We start from the raw sequence: 16843 nt of genomic DNA on the forward strand, positions 1-16843 counted from the left end.
TCCTATTTGCTTTAGACTTTAATTGTAAGTAGCTGATTTGGATAGGTGCATGGCATCTTTTTACAATACTGATAGGCACAGCCTTATATCCATCAAAATCCTGATGACTTTTAAACTCAAAGGAGGGGTGTGGAAAAGAATCGGAAGCAAACGGACGGGGAAGAAACATTTAATCAGCTTTAATCAGAGAGAGAGAGAGACTGAGCATCGCAGAACAACTTCTACAGCTTTGCCCTGTAATTGTGGGCGGGGTGAGCTTAATTGACAGGTGACCTCACTGATCAGCCAATTAATCAATTTCGCCTTTGCACAGGCAGGAGGCGGGACAGAATGCTCGGATGAGCGAGAGACGACATCCTATGTTATTCACCACAGAACGACAGTTGGCGTAGTGGTCAAAATGAGGACAAGGATTGTCTGCAAAAGAGAAAGAAATGAATTTATTAATAAAACTCTGGCAAATGTCATTATTAAGAGGTAAAAATGATTTGGATTTGATGCCAATTATATCAGTACAGGGTTTAATGGTGAAGGTGGGGTGGAATTTTGTAATGTAAATAATGAAAAAACAAGGTTCAGAAGAAGCTAAAACATAAGACCCAAATCAAATTAACAGTTGGAAAAAAATATAATTGTGCAAAAATTCTGCTTTTCTATTGGTTTCTGTTCAGAAAAGTGGTAAAATCAAACCAGTGAGATCCGCGGAGACAAAGCATTTCAGTGTAAAAATATGAAACAATAGACTGTTACTGAGTAAGTTCCACATCAAAATGATGGTTAAATGAACTGGCAGCTTTACATAATGAGTTGGTTGACCTGATCCCTTATGTCTTTAAATTATGGACTCTATTTTCCCTGATGAGTGTGGGCGGACCGGCCGTGACTCACTGCATAGGTCGTCTTCGCAGGAATCTGGGCAATCGGCACAATGGGGCCCCCTCTTGTAGGGGTACTGGCCTCTGAAGTTTCCTCTGTAACACGCCAAAAAGAACAGGACAGTGATCAACTGCCAGCCCAGTAAAAAAGTAACATATTTTTGGTGACACACAAATATGTTTCTGCAGATCCATAACCTGGCTCTTCTAAACTGCACTATTCTGAACTATACCATTTGGTCTTCTATTATTCCTGAGCTTTTACCTGCTTAGCCCATTCTATTTGCTGTGACAGATCCCTTGTAGCATTTCTGCTACATTCCATTCTACTGCTACTTTATACCAGGCTGGCCAGTGGAGGATGGGCTCCCCCACTTTAGCTGGGTTTCTCTCGTGATTTCTCCCCACTGGGAGTTTTTTTTTAACCTTATGTACTTCATATTTGGGGGTTAAGGCCTGGTGCTTGCTCAGTCTCTTGCCTTGCTGCTCTGTAAAGTGTCTTTGTGGCTGTTCTCTGTAAAATGCGCTATACAAATAAAACTGAATTGAATGTGTTCCTCCAGAGCAGGAAAACGTGAGTGGAAAAGTGATATGGTTTCATTGCAAAGGGTTTTTTTCATTGCAAAACCTGCTTTAAAAAATTTAAGGTTTCTTCAAAACACTGACAATATGCACAACATCATAATACAAAAACACAGTAAGTTCCTCAACATTCATTTAACTGATTTTTAGAAAAAGTTTTTGACAATATCAACAATGCTGGAAAATGTGACAAAGCTTTTCTTTCCTTTGACAAAATAAGACCATGCTCGGATAATTTTGGATAATGTTTTGATAATGATAGGAAATGGATGCTTGTCATGATTAAAACGCACAAGTGATTAAATGGGACACGGAATCAATTTGGGGGGGCACAGAATCAGTATGGGGGGACGTACGGAGGAGAGTAGTGGCAGACGTAGAAGTACTGTGCCGAGGAGTTGCTAGGGCAGTGTGCCACCCCACAGCCAACCTCATTGGTTCTGCGCCAGATCATCTGAGAACAGGAGAACACGGTTACATAGCAGCATCATGAGGACACGCAACACAGAGACACACACACATGCACACTCACACTCACATACATGCACACACACACAAACACACAGACAGACACACACAGACACACACACGCACACATAATCACTTGCATACACACAGACACACACACGCACACACTCGCACACAAAATCACTTGCATACACACACACACAGACTCGCACACAGACTCACTTGCACACACACACACGCACACACAATGAGAATGAATACACAGTGAAACATTAGAGGAATGACCTGTGTAAAGTGGCCCACAGCGTTCCAGTTGACGGACTGTGAGTATGTGTAAAACTCCTTCTCGCTGTTCCAAGCATTGATAGCACTGCTCCAGGGATCAGGATGACTGGACATGTAGATGTTCTCTCCGCATATTATATCTGCAAGCATCAGTAAAATCACCAACAGCTCCTCCTAAGTTCTCTGTGATGCTGTCTGTTTGAGCTCCAGGAGCAGTCGTGGAGTAGAGGTGGTGTAGAGGTGGAGTAGATGTGGTGTAGAAGTGAAGTAGAGGTGGAGTACAGGTGAAGTAGAGGTGGTGTAGAGTTGGAGTACAGGCAGAGTGCAGGTGGTGTAGAGGTGAGGTGCAGGTGGAGTAGAGGAAGTACAGGTGGAGTACAGGTGGAGTAGAGGGAGTACAGGTGGTGTAGAGGTGGTGTAGAGTTGGAGTACAGGTGGAGTAGAGGTGAGGTACAGGTGGAGTACAGGTGGTGTAGAGGTGCTGTAGAGGTGGAGTGCAGGTGGTGTAAAGGTGCTGTAGAGGTGGAGTACAGGTGGTGTAGAGGTGGAGTAAGGGTCTTACTGCCGACGGTTCTCTTGGACTGAGTGCTGTGTCCCATGGCACAGGTGTCGGCCCATTTCTGCGCATTAGCTGAAATCTCACTGCTCCAATTCTGAAAGACAGGTGGCAGTGTGGGCACTCTACCCAAATACAGGCAAAACACACGCCACATATCACAGGCCACATATCACAAAGATTTTAATCTCAATGAGACTTTTACCTTTTACTTAAATATATATATATATCACACACCACATATCACGTGCCACATATCATAGAGTATAGAGAGATAGTGGTGTAGGTGCTGTGTGTAGTATAATGGTTGGAGAACTATGCTTGTAACAGAGGTTGCAGGTTTGATCCCTTCTGTGGTACTGTGTTAACTTGTACACTTATAGCCAGTGCTTTACCTAACCTGGTTCTGTGCACATACACACACACAGACGCACAAACGCACGTATGTACACATGCACGCACACACACACAGACACACACACACACACAGACACACGCGCACGCAGCAGGGGAGCTGAGTGGGGCATGTTACCATCCTCAGCATGTTACTTGCAGAGATTTCTCTCCGGATTTCATTGTGCATGTCCACGATCTGCTGCTGCACGTTGGAGTTGGTTGTGTTGATTTCTGCAGGGAGACAGCAAAACCCGAGTCAGACACCAGAGGCGCGGGATCGGGAAACGCTTCTGCGGTTGTCATGACAACACGCTGTACTCACCTGACTGTGAGGGCAGCGCGACAATTCCCACGTGACAGATGAACCAGATGAGGGGGAAAACGAGAAGAAAATGGGATGAGAAAAGAATGGAAGAAATGACAAAATGGGCTAAATATCACACATGAAACAAGCATACTTAAAAAAAGAGCAGTGTTATTTATCACATTTCACATTATATTGAATTAATTAACGAAGCCTTAATGGGGATAATAGAACACATCAATTAGAACCACAGACTTCTTTACAATATGTTTATTAGTATGTTTGCTGAAATTTTGGAGAAAAGTTTTAGACTCCAATTATTCGTGCCCCAGTCACATCACACTTGATTTGATTCAGGGATGGAGGCTCAAAGAGCTTGGCTCAATAAATTGTTTGTAAGAAAGTCTTTAAGTTGCAGTTCAGTGAAAGTCTGCCAAACAGTGTAACTGAACATAAAAACCAAGTCCAAATGCTGATGGAATATGTAAATGGATTTATTGAGACAAACTCTTTGAGTTGCCCTTCAAGAACAACCAAATGCAAACACAAAGGGCAGTGAAATCAGGGCCTCCTTTTAATCAGCTTCATACACATGCTCAGTATGACAGGACGAGGCTCCACAGCTGAGTTAGTTCGGCTTAATTATGGTTCCCCACTCAAACTAAACAAGCATGCATAAAACCAATGGCTACGTGATTAAGCGGCAGATTTAGGGTCAGTGTTGGATTTTTAAAGCAGAAATGTTAAATGGCGGCCTGTCTCTCTCACCAGCTGTCCCAGGCCAGGCGAGCCCAGCAGGGCCACCAGCAGGACCAGTGTGAACGCAAAGCCCAACATCATGTGCTTACAGCTCTGGGGAACTTTCACACAAACTACAAAACTGTAAAACAATGAAGACAAGTTCAGCATTGGATTAAAAATCAGCACACTCATCTCAGAATATCAGCGCAGTGTCATTTCACAGAGAAAACTGAGGTTTTTCTATCTTTTTATCCATTGCATTACCTTACAGACTCGTTCAACTCAGATATTCTTGCAAATGTTATGGAAGCTAATTCATTCTTTGATGAATATATATAAGATATGCTTGTCAGTGATATGCCTTGATAAAAAGTAGCATTCACTAAGCCAAGGTGAGTGTTGACTATCTCTGAACACAACTGTACCAGTCAGAGTTTCCAGCACACTTCAAACCACAGGAAGTTTGAGGAAATCAGAAACACACTGTGATGACAGTGAGCTATAAAATATCATCAGGTCCTCAGAACTAGATGCAAACAGCAAGAATGTGATTGCACCGGAAATCATATGGGGGACCAGTTATGTTGCCCTTCTCTGTACTTTTTTTTTTAGAATGCAGAACACACACACACACACACTACTGTATACATATATCATTATACATACAGTACAGTCCACCTGCAATTTAAAAAAAAACTTTTGGTTGAAAATATTTCAGTTAATATATGCACATTTACTCAATAAAAAGCCAAATACAAGCATTTTCAATTTCACCCTTCTTACTGAACACTGCACCTGGAAATCTTAAGCTTCCTTGCAATTTCTCACAGGGAATAACCTTCTTGCCACAGTATGTTTAATTGACCCTGCACATCTAAGTCCATATTTCCTGCAGTTCTTGTGCCTATTTCACTACAAGCCAATGGCATTGGGCTACCTGTGGTTTAAAAAAAACTGAAGGTAGACACAATTTCAGTCAATTTAACTACCCCCCCCCCCCCCCATTGCATAGACTTCCAATAATTCGTTTAATTTTAATTAAAGCCAAAGGAGCCTATTTTGAAGAAAGTCATATCCAAGATTATGTTTAAGTAAAACTCATCTTTTTGTGTTATTGTAACTGAAAAAAAGTTTATACTTTCGTTTGTTATTCGATAACTGTGCAGATATTACACACACACACACACACACACACACACATATATATATATATATATATATACGTATACATACACTGTATATCATGTATAATCATATATGGTATAGGCTCAACCCCAACCAGAACCCTCATTAGGGTCCCATCTGTGTGAGGGAAGCAATGTCCTCACAGTATCAAATCAGCTGCTAATGATGTCCTCACAGTATCAAATCAGCTGCTAATGATGTCCTCACAGTATCAAATCAGCTGCTAATGATGTCCTCACAGTATCAAATCAGCTGCTAATGATGTCCTCACAGTATCAAATCAGCAGCGAATGATGTCCTCACAGTATCAAATCAGCTGCTAATGATGTCCTCACAGTATCAGATCAGCTGCACTATAACTAAATTAATCATAACCTGTTTGCATTAAAAATGCTTTGTAAATATTTAAAACCCAAATACTACCGGCAATTGTAATTTCTGACCACTTGCGCTACAACCATTTCATATTTGTAATGTTTACTGTGGTGTCCTGATGGTGGACCATATTAATTAGTCTTAACTCACCTACGCCACCTACTGCTTAATGGGTGGAACAACAGAGCGTGACAGTTGACATATTTCATCTTCCTAAAACCAAGTTAAAGCACCAGATGAAACATGGATTTATAAAAAGTGAATTATTAGAGATGCAAGACACTGAATCAACACCTGCATTATTACAATCAACACAATATCATTATTCCAATTAACACTGTGTCATTATTCCAATTAACACTGTGCCATTATTCCAATTAACACTGTGCCATTATTCCACAGACAGGTCATTGCCCAGGAGAACCAAATGGCCACGGCAAAGCAATGCTCTGCCTGCGTGCCGGTGGGAATCCGGTGGGAATCTGGCGGGAATGCTGCGGGAATACTGCGGGAATACTGCGGGAATGCTGTGGTGGAGGAGGGAATGTCGCCGTGTGCACAGCAAACACCGAAACAAGGATATGGAAAGCACACAAGGTCTACTTTCCCTGTGGACAGATGGATTCCAGATGACACCTTAGGCCTCAAAGGTGAGGGAATATCGTCCCGTCATCAAACAGAAGCCAGGGCCCCGAGCACTTCACACGTTTGACGTACTTGAGCATAAGAAAACAGAGCGGCCATTACATGAGGCCGAAGTCAACAGTAGCCCAGATACGGAGTTCTCCAACAAGCACACTCGGAAAACTGCATTTGCATGTCCAACACTATTACTAAGTACTGCAGATATATCGCCCAATATTTACAACATAGCAGTCAATCATTAAACACTGGAATCTTACATTTTACTGAATCTCCACTGTAGTGTAGGTTTCAGCATTAGAGAGCATATGGCCCTGGAGATTAAGAGCAGAGACTCACGCCCCCTAGAGGAGGCAGTGATTAACTGCTGGGTCAGAGGAGTGCATGGCATGCAGATTAGCATGAGTACAAACACTGCAGTGTGCAGATTAGCATGAGTACAAACACTGCAGTGTGCAGATTAGCATGAGTACAAACACTGCGGTGTGCAGATTAGCATGAGTACAAACACTGCAGTGTGCAGATGTGCCTCTGGCATGACCTGCAGCGCTGCTGTGATCCTCGCGGGAAAGTGTGCACAAGCTAATTTGACTCGGAGCGAATGGCTTTCTGGATGAACAGGGAGGGGAGGACTTTTGAGCCGACGGCATCATTGAGCTGCCCTCACTCAGTAGAGGCAGTAGCTCAGCATGCATGTGCTATTGTGCTACAGGGCAAAGCGTCCCACACAGTGTAAATCTATTCACAGTCAAATAATCCTAAAACAGTGATAGTACTTAATTTTTCTCTGACTATTCACAGAACAACAAATACAAGAACATTAACAAAAATAAACATTCAGATCTTACATTTAATAACAGTATATTGAACATATTTAAAGAAAGAAATATATAAATATAAATATATCTTACAACACTGTGCAGCATTCAGTCCGGCAGAGAACCGGATTTGTCACAGCCACGCCTACCAGCGGGAAGAACAGAGGCGCCTGGTTTGAGTTACCAATCAGCCCAGGGGGGTGCACTGCCAACGAAGCTTAACATACCCAGGGTTTCTTTGCGCTATCTGGCTTCACAAAACCAAACAACCGCAATCGCGCTTAACTGGTATCGCGAAGATGGTTGTCAACTTGCTAAGTGAACACAGGCTTTGTTCAGCAAGCTCTGTGCCTGTGGTGTCTGTGAAAAAGAGCCTATAGCAGTACAGCACGGACCGCTCTCGAGCAGTGCTTTTATCACCTGAGACTGATGGAAAAGACTGATGCGGACGGATGTAATGGATGGATACGCAGAACATAAACGATCTTAATGTCAATAAGTAACACCGTTGCCGCCAGCAAAGCCTGGGGCAAACAAAATGTGTATGTTTGTTAGTTAATATACCTTATTTACCTTAGCACTCGCCTACTAACGAATACATCCACACTCCCACTAATGGCCCTACAGCTTATTTCTTATGTGACAACCACTCATTCTAGAGCTCCTAAACCTTACATATTACATAGATCCTTTAAAATATTGCCTTAAACAATCACACCAAAGTTTATTCATGAACTCATTGCAGGACTTTAACCATTGTCCCATAGTTAAGGGAAGTAGATATGGACGCCTGGGTTCAAGAAGCTACAGCCTACTGTACTCCCTCCGTTTAGAATCTGCAGTAGCTATATCCTTCGTATAGTGTGTCTGCGGAGAAAGCCACAGGATTAATTCGGTCTCTAAATAATCCCCGCCCTGCTAAAACACCCCAGAGCTCTACGACATCTTGCAGGAATGGAGATGCCCTTTTCCAAGTTGATTGGTCAAAGGGCGGTGCGTTTATATGGTTCAGTCTGAGAGCCTGAACATCACCTGCCCCGGACCAGGTTAGCCGTGCAGCGCGAGTTACCATGGCGATACAGCCGCATTTAGAGTGAGTCAGCATCAGGCGACAGAAAGCCCAAAAGCGTTAAAACTTAAACTGGCTCCCTAACACCGTAACCTCGCTTCGCAGTACACCCCTCCGGTGCTTACAGGTGTATCACTCTCCACGGGACGGGGCCGAGACCGGGAGCACACACAGAGTGCGAGTCTGGTTTTCAGTTTGTTTTTGTTGGAGCACAAATTATAATATTAGGCTGTGACGTCAGCTGGTATTGACATGCAATTCACACCATTAATACATTCAGGCACTTGGGACTTTGGAGGAAAAGGTAAGAAAGGGTGACTAAAACTCCTAAGTGTGACAGAACTGAGAGAGAAGAAACCCTCTTATACGTGTAAGGTTTGTTTCAATACAGTGTTACATGGTCTTGTCAGTACTTGCATTTCTGTATCCAGGCTTGTGTCAGGATTATTTGTATGTTTTTATAACAAGGTCTTATTGAGTCAGTATTATTTGAGACTGACAGACATTTCAGTCATTCACTAGAGCTGCACCTGCTCTGAAATTAAATTGGTTCTGCCACTTTAAGGTGGAAAAACGTCAATGAAACATTTTTCTGCAGATACAAACCGTCAGGAAGGCTGCATAAAACTGCTGGTAACTATAATTTCTCTACTGCTTCTCTTGAAAATACATTTTTTAATACAACATTAAACAGTATTTTAAAGGCCCTATGAAATATATTCTATTAATCCTTTTATTACATTGTGGGTCCAATTCAGTTTTAATGCATCTGATATACTGATTAACTTATTTTTCTCTTTTTATAAGTTTTACTCATTGGGGGAATGCAGGACAGTTTGGGTAAATGGTGTTTTTATGGTCACCATTATGAAACACAAAAATACATCAGATTATTTACAATGGTTATGTCAAGTTGATTAATGTGATGTTGTGAAAAGCTTGGCTGCCAGCTCTGCTTTCTTTCTGTCTTTGTTGTTTTCGTTTATTGTTTTCACCCGGATCCCATGAGGAACCCATTAGGATCCCGTGAGGAACCTGTGAGGCATTTATCTGATTTTGTGTTGGTGTGGGTGTGCGCTCTCTCTCTCTCTGGTGAGCGTAAAAACACCATTTACCCAAACTGACCTGCTACATCATCATGTGTTTAAAGTGTTCACAGACCTTCCCCAACATTGCTTATGCAGCCTTCCTGATGGTTTGTATCTGTGGAAAAATGTTTCATTGACGTTTTTCCACTTAAAGTGGCAGAACCAATTTAATTTCAGAGCAGGTGCAGCTCTAGTGAATGACTGAAATGTCTGTCAGTCTCAAATAATACTGACTCAATAAGACCTTGTTATAGAAACATACAAATAATCCTGACACAAGCCTGGATACAGAAATGCAAGTACTGACAAGACCATGTAACACTGATATAGAAACAAACCGTAAACCTATAAGGGGGTTTCTTCTCTCTCAGTTCTGTCACACTTAGGAGTTTTAGTCGCCCTTTTTAAAAATTTATTTAACTATTTTCATCCAAATTCCCAAGTGCCGGAATCTCCTTCTTTATCATTAATGGTGTGAATTGCAGTCCTGTCAATATTATCTATTACTGTTTATTACCATTATTATTATTATTATTATTATTATTAATAATAATAATAATAATAATAATAATAATAATAATAATAATAATAATCAGCAGTATCATCTATTTCTTTATCATTGCAAAGTTGAAGAAGAATAGAACTTGAAAGATGCATTAACCTTCATGCCTTGAACTTGAGCTTTCCTGGAGAGAAAGAAAAAGCCCACAGCTTCCAGTCCAGCGGCTGCCGCTGCGGTCTAACGGCAATATTAGAGGGATAAATTACAGAGAGGATGTGCAAACCCTGCAGGTCGAACAAAACGTACCTTAACCGTCAGAACAGGCGACTTCAACCGACCGGATCCCGAAGCAGCAGAAGACTGGTGTTGTGTGTCTCTGGGAGAGGATCTTAAAAACGCTACGAGTCACACACTCGCCCCTTCGAATCACACCAGTAGCCATCTCGCTAATTGATAGGATAACCAGCTATTTAGTGGGCGTGTAGGTGAACTTATTTGTACAGGTGTCTATAGGCATTTATTTGAGTGGGCGCGCCCAAGTAAAGGGCACAACATCGTCAACACAAGCAGGTCACTGAACTCGTTGCGGAAAATTCTCCCCCCCCCACCCCCCCAAAAAAATATTCTTAAGAAGTACAGTACCTTTGTCACGGTACAGTATTACTGCCCTCTAGTGGACAAAATATTACAACGCTACGTTTGCTCTCCTAGTTTGTACTGATGTCTTGGACAGGTGATCCGGAAGACGCCAGCGCAACGTCTTCCTTCGGCTCCAAGCACTCTGTCAGAATACTGATGCTGGACCATGACTGTACACCATACCCTAATCATCACTGGCTTTTCTTTGAAAATAGGATTGTCTAAACTGAGAGCAGCTGGCCAGAGTGTTGTTTGGGCTTGCGTTAGTGCGTCTGTCTGTCTAAACACAATTTTCAAAACCCTGGCTTAGCAGCACATTTGTCCTATGAAATTTCACACAGGATAAGATGTTCACTCGATGTACATCACCAACAACGGATTTATACGGCTTAACTCACGGGGAAAAGCTACGATTATAAAATAGGATTGCCAACTATAATTCTTATTTAAACCGTCATAGCATTGAAATGTTATGGAAAATAAATAAATCCTCAATTATAAAAACAGAATTTACATCAATGCCACTTCGCCACCATAAACGGGCAATCACAGCACCGTTATCGGAGAGCGTGCGTGTGCACGAGCGCAGTCCTGCCACTGCTCTTCAAAACACTGGCGAGACCTGGGCGAGCATGCGCACAGTACAATGTTCTAGTTTCATTCACACACAAAGCGACGCAAATATCAGCTTGATTTTTTATTTTTTTATTTTTTTATTTTTTCACAGTTTTTTGACGATAAAGACCACGCGAGCGTTTTTGCATTACTTTTTTCGTCGTTCCACTGGCGACGTTTTACGGTTTTCCGAGAGCACGAGCCAAACAATGAAGAAACGTTATGCGGACGTTAGCAAGCCACGGAAGATGAAAAAGGCGAGGATATCCGAGCGGATTTCTGAAAGGTAAGGAATAGGTGGCGGAGCTTTTGTTGTGGCCGAGCTTTGTGTGATGCGCGTCACCTCAGGCTCACCTGGCAGGGAGAATGTTACATTGATCCATTTCTTGTTTGATTTTAAAAGAGAAGTTTTCGAGTTGGCGTTGCACTGGCAGAACAGGCTGACAGCTGCCAACTTGAATTTTTATTGCATGGAGGGTACTTGCCAAATGTGAATCTTGCATTAATCCTTCTCATAAATATGTCTGATATGTCAAGCATGAGAAGTCATTGGAGCTAGCATGATCTTTCAGCAAAAATATCCCCAGAAATATAACTAATTGTTTTTATTATTATTATTATTATTATTATTATTATTATTATTATTATTATTAACGATAGCCAGTGATGATGGTGTTTGACTCTATGGCAGCGTCGTTGGGGTAGCCATTAAGTACTTTAAGTGACAACATGTCTAGACCGCAAGACAATTCAGTTTCCGCTTGGAGACGAGACAAAGGGAGGAACAGCGTACCTGAATGCGCATCATTTAGATCGATCTGTGCTGAAGACTCTAACACAAAGAGTCGGCGTGCAAACACGGCACTACACTGGCGCCGTACGGGAGATGCGCTCTATAATTATCAGTAAGTATAATAGTGAAAATTCGATTAGCTTAATAGTAGTCGTTTTTTAGGTGAACAGCACACCCGCGATGTAAAGCTACTCCGTGTCTTTATGACCTATAGATTATTCATCAGTTAGCCATTAAACAGAATATGGCCCACGGGTCGTCGAGTGAAAGGTCAGTCTTCCGAACACCCCTTGCATGTCATCCGGATGTATCGCAAGGTGTCAGTCGGAATGTGTCCCTCAATCGATTTCAGTCGTGTAATCAGAATCACACACCAGACAGTTTTTGGTTTCATATTTGCTTTTGCAAGCCTGAGAAATCTGTAGAATTCTGATCCGTGTTTTCCTTTCCACATTCCATCAGCCCTAAATATATTGTTGTCATGGTTACCCAACATAAACTGGGCCGGAACACAGTGGGCTTAATGGTGCGGTCTTGTGAGTAACTACAGCGCGAAGGGAAGACCGAACAAAGGAATCGTGTGAACGATCGATACGGGTCACACTGAGTCAAATAAAATATACTTTTGAACGTGGGTGTTTTCTGACAGTGTAGTCGACAGAGACAATAGATAGTTTCGGCCTGTATGACGTAAACGTTTCTAATTCAGAATTTTTGAAGCCAGCTTTTGCATGAGCGTTAGGTACGCACATTTTACAGCTGTATTAGCAAATATCAAGTTACATTTACACAGTTAGATAGTTTAATTACAAATCTAAGCTCGTCGATCTCCCAGATTAGATGAATGTGTAGTGGCCTTTGTTGCATTTTGAATTTATTGTCAAGAACAATGAAGTCGCGTGCGGCGCGGCTTGAGGCCTCGCATTTGTGTTATGTGACGTTGGCCTGCCCCAGAACGTAAATATGACCATTGTAATCACCGCGTGGGTAATTTGAGAAACGTATTGGCCATAGTTCATCATTCATTAGTGACATAATTAAAACTGGAATCCACTGCGCTGGAAGCAGCCCTTACCGGGGTGTCAGTTAAGATCATGCCTGCAGCATTAAAACAGCGAATCTTTGGGTGAACTGTGCTCTGAAATATTGCAGTTAAACACAAATGTTGTTGATATTGACGTCTGTCCTGCAAAACAAGCACTCGTTTATTGAATATTGAATATACGATCCGTTACAGTATGTCAGGTTATTACATTTTTGAAGAGAGTTGTGCTCTTACATCTGTTTTGTGTGTTTTTCAGCGCTTATACATTCCTGAAGTTTGTGATGGTGTGGATCCTGGTGCTCTTGGCGGACTTTATTCTGGAGTTCAGATTTGAGTACCTGTGGCCATGCTGGCTGTTTTTTGGGAGCGTGTACAGTACCTTCCATTGCCATGGTCTGGTAAGCATGCTCCCTCCTCTGCCATCAGCACCTGACCAGTGGGGTTGTGTCTTTCCTGGCAAAGGTCAACCATTTGTACTGCAGATTTGTACTGTTAATTCATACATATGCTCTTTGTCTCAGTCTTGTAAGTTTACTATGGAGCAATGGAGTGAGATTCAATGCAGTTTTAACTCCAGTCCTGGAGGGGGTGCTGTGTCTGCAGGTTTAACTCCAGACCTGGAGGGGGTGCTGTTGCCTGCAGGTTTGCAGTGTTAGAGCTTAGGTCTTTGTTTGACTAAAATCCACACACTTTGTTTCCAAAGCCTAACTTGGGTGCTCATTCACTAAACCTGCAGACACTGCGGCCCTCCAGGACTGGAGTTAAACCTGCAGACACTGCGGCCCTCCAGGACTGGAGTTAAATCTGTAGACACTGCGGCCCTCCAGGTCTGGAGTTAAACCTGTAGACACTGCGGCCCTCCAGGACTGGAGTTAAACCTGTAGACACTGCGGCCCTCCAGGACTGGAGTTAAACCTGCAGATGCTGCAGCCCTCCAGGACTGGAGTTAAACCTGCAGATGCTGCAGCCCTCCAGGACTGGAGTTAAACCTGCAGACACTGCAGCCCTCCAGGACTGGAGTTAAACCTGCAGACACTGCGGCCCTCCAGGTCTGGAGTTAAACCTGCAGATTCTGCGGCCCTCCAGGACTGGAGTTAAACCTGCAGACAATGCGGCCCTCCAGGACTGGAGCCTGTATCTGTCCTAAGTTCACCTGTATGAATTAAGCTTATATCTGCCCTAAGTTCCCCTGTATGAGTAAACAGATGAGTGATCCTGGCCTTTCTCTCTGTTCCAGGTTATTTGCATGGTGTTTGTGTGTGCCGCGTTCACTCTTGATGTTTTCTGTTTGATCTTTGTACCTCTGCACTGGCTGTTCCTCGCGGCAAGCACCTACGTCCTGTTCAACTACATCTGGCACACAGGTAAACACCTGTACTCACGCACAGGCATCCGCCTGCGTCTCACCACCCGTCAGAGCCAGAGACGGGCAGCAGAGTGTGTTTGTTGTTAATGGTTAAGGACAGTGTGCAGCTTAGCTGCTGTTTGATAAATGCATTTATCAGGAGGCCGTCAGTCAGTATTCTGCAGTTTAAATGCTTAACTCATTGATTGTTGTTTTGAGAAGTGTCTTAGCGTTGTGATTGGTTTAGATGATCAGTGCTGTGATTGGTTTAGAGGGTCAGTGCTGTAATTGGTTTAGATGATCAGTGCTGTGACTGGTTTAGAGGCTCAGTGCTTCGATTGGTTTAGAGGATCAGTGCTGTGATTGGTTTAGAGGCTCAGTGCTGTGTTTAGTTTAGAAGGTCAGTGCTGTGATTGGTTTTGAGGCTCAGTGCTGTGACTGGTTTAGAAGCTCAGTGATGTGATTGGTTTAGAGGCTCCGTGCTGTGATTGGTTTAGAGGCTCAGTGCTGTGATTGGTTTGAGAAGCGGCTCAGTGCTGTGATTGGTTTAGAAGCTCAGTGCTGTGATTGGTTTAGAGGCTCAGTGCTGTGACTGGTTTGAGAAGCGGCTCAGTGCTGTGATTGGTTTAGAAGCGGCTCAGTGCTGTGATTGGTTTAGAGGCTCAGTGCTGTGACTGGTTTGAGAAGCGGCTCAGTGCTGTGATTGGTTTAGAAGCGGCTCAGTGCTGTGATTGGTTTAGAGGCTCAGTGCTGTGATTGGTTTTGAGGGTCAGTGCTGTGATTGGTTTACAGGCTCAATGCTGTGATTGGTTTTGAGGGTCAGTGCTGTGACTGGTTTAGAAGGTCAGTGCTGTGCTTGGTTTAGAGGCTCAGTGCTGTGACTGGTTTAGAGGCTCAGTGCTGTGATTGGTTCAGAGGCTCAATGCTGTGATTGGTTTGAATAACGGCTCAGTGCTGTGATTGGTTTGAGAAGCAGCTCAGTGCTGTGATTGGATTAGAGACTCAGTGCTGTGATTGGTTTAGTGGCTTAGTGCTGTGATTGGATTAGAGCCTCAGTGCTGTGACTGGTTTGAATAGAGGCTCAGTGCTGTGATTGGTTTAGAGACTCAGTGCTGTGATTGGTTTAGAGGCTTAGTGCTGTGATTGGATTAGAGACTTAGTGCTGTGATTGGATTTGAGACTCAGTGATGTGATTGGTTTAGAGGCTTAGTGCTGTAATTGGATTAGAGACTCAGTGCTGTGATTGGATTAGAGACTCAGTGCTGTGATTGGTTTAGAGGCTCAGTGATGTGATTGGTTTAGAGGCTCAGTGCTGTGGCTACTTTGAGAAGCGGCTCAGTGAATGTTTTGGTCTTTGCAGAGAAAGGGCTCTGCATGTCCACGGTGTCGCTCTGGATCCTGCTGGTGTACACTGAGGCTCTGCTCAGGTTCAAAGACCTGAGGAACTCTCACGCCAACCTATCACACCTGTTTGCTGCTCACTGGTGCGTATGACTGTGTGTTACTGTAGCGCTCACACACACACACACACACACACACACACGCACACTCAGTCACTCACACACGCACACTCACATGCACTCAGTCACTCACACACACTCACGCACACACACGCACATGCACACATACACACTCAGTCACTCACACACACGCACGCACACTCACGTGCACTCAGTCACTCACACACACACACACACACGCACGCGCACACACACACTCAGTCACTCACACGCCGGTACTCACACACACACACACATAGAGGTCCACACATTGGCTACCCAGAGTGGTGTTAAAACTAACCTGGTTTATGTGTCTCTGTTAGCATTGGCTACCCGGTGGTGTATAAACTAACCTGGTTTGTGCGTCTCTGTTAGCATTGGCTACCCGGTGGTGTATAAACTAACCTGGTTTGTGAGTCTCTGTTAGCATTGGCTACCCGGTGGTGTATAAACTAACCTGGTTTGTGCGTCTCTGTTAGCATTGGCTACCCGGTGGTGTATAAACTAACCTGGTTTGTGCGTCTCTGTTAGCATTGGCTACCCGGTGGTGTATAAACTAACCTGGTTTGTGCGTCTCTGTTAGCATTGGCTACCCGGTGGTGTATAAACTAACCTGGTTTGTGCGTCTCTGTTAGCATTGGCTACCCGGTGGTGTACCTGGGCTTCGATGCGACGTGTTACCTCAGCAGTGTGGTGAAGCTGCGCACGCAGCGAGTCGTCCGCAGCGAGAACGACTTTCACATGCGGCTGCTGCAGCAGTCTCTGCCGACCACCCTGCAGCTCTACCCCAAGTGTGTGACAGAGGGCAAGGAAGGTAAGACAGCACTGTACACCCCCTACTCTTTAAGGTAAGACAACACTGTACACCCCCTACTCTTTAAGGTAAGACAACACTGTACACCCCCTACTCTTTAAGGTAAGACAGCACTGTACGCCCCCTACTCTTTAAGGTAAGAGAACACTCACCCACCTGTACGCCCCCTACTCTTTAAGGTAAGAGAACACTCACCCACCTGTACGC

At 43.6% G+C, this 16843-nt stretch overlaps 2 protein-coding genes across 5 annotated transcripts in view; one reads left to right on the forward strand and one right to left on the reverse strand.

The window, feature by feature from the left end:
• LOC118230595 (serotriflin) lies at window positions 1-10479 on the reverse strand. 2 transcript variants are annotated; one of them, XM_035423732.1, is made up of 9 exons: window positions 10193-10479; window positions 4235-4346; window positions 3485-3488; window positions 3299-3393; window positions 2773-2863; window positions 2211-2350; window positions 1814-1911; window positions 889-971; window positions 1-417 (listed from the first exon to the last, which is right to left on the reverse strand). In XM_035423732.1, exons 2-9 carry the CDS (start codon window positions 4304-4306, stop codon window positions 290-292), a joined length of 711 nt encoding a protein of 236 aa, XP_035279623.1. In that variant the 5' UTR covers window positions 4307-4346; window positions 10193-10479; the 3' UTR covers window positions 1-289. The 2 variants fall into 2 exon arrangements, with proteins under 2 accessions (XP_035279623.1, XP_035279622.1); XM_035423731.1 differs by lacking the exon at window positions 10193-10479 and having other exon boundaries at window positions 4235-4491.
• Window positions 6271-16843, forward strand: part of si:dkey-12h9.6 (macoilin-1) — a 22030-nt gene continuing 11457 nt past the window's right edge. The window contains exons 1-6 of one of the 3 annotated variants that reach the window (XM_035423729.1): window positions 6271-6417; window positions 11253-11426; window positions 13235-13376; window positions 14216-14342; window positions 15684-15807; window positions 16458-16636. In XM_035423729.1, the coding sequence (XP_035279620.1) occupies window positions 11350-11426; window positions 13235-13376; window positions 14216-14342; window positions 15684-15807; window positions 16458-16636 (649 nt within the window). In that variant the 5' untranslated portion in view covers window positions 6271-6417; window positions 11253-11349. Of the gene's footprint in view, window positions 6418-11041; window positions 11427-13234; window positions 13377-14215; window positions 14343-15683; window positions 15808-16457; window positions 16637-16843 lie in introns of those variants that run through there. The other 2 variants (XM_035423730.1, XM_035423728.1) reach the window with 2 other exon arrangements.

This window comes from Anguilla anguilla, chromosome 6 (assembly GCF_013347855.1).
Source record: "Anguilla anguilla isolate fAngAng1 chromosome 6, fAngAng1.pri, whole genome shotgun sequence".
Classification (NCBI taxonomy): Eukaryota; Metazoa; Chordata; class Actinopteri; order Anguilliformes; family Anguillidae; genus Anguilla; species Anguilla anguilla.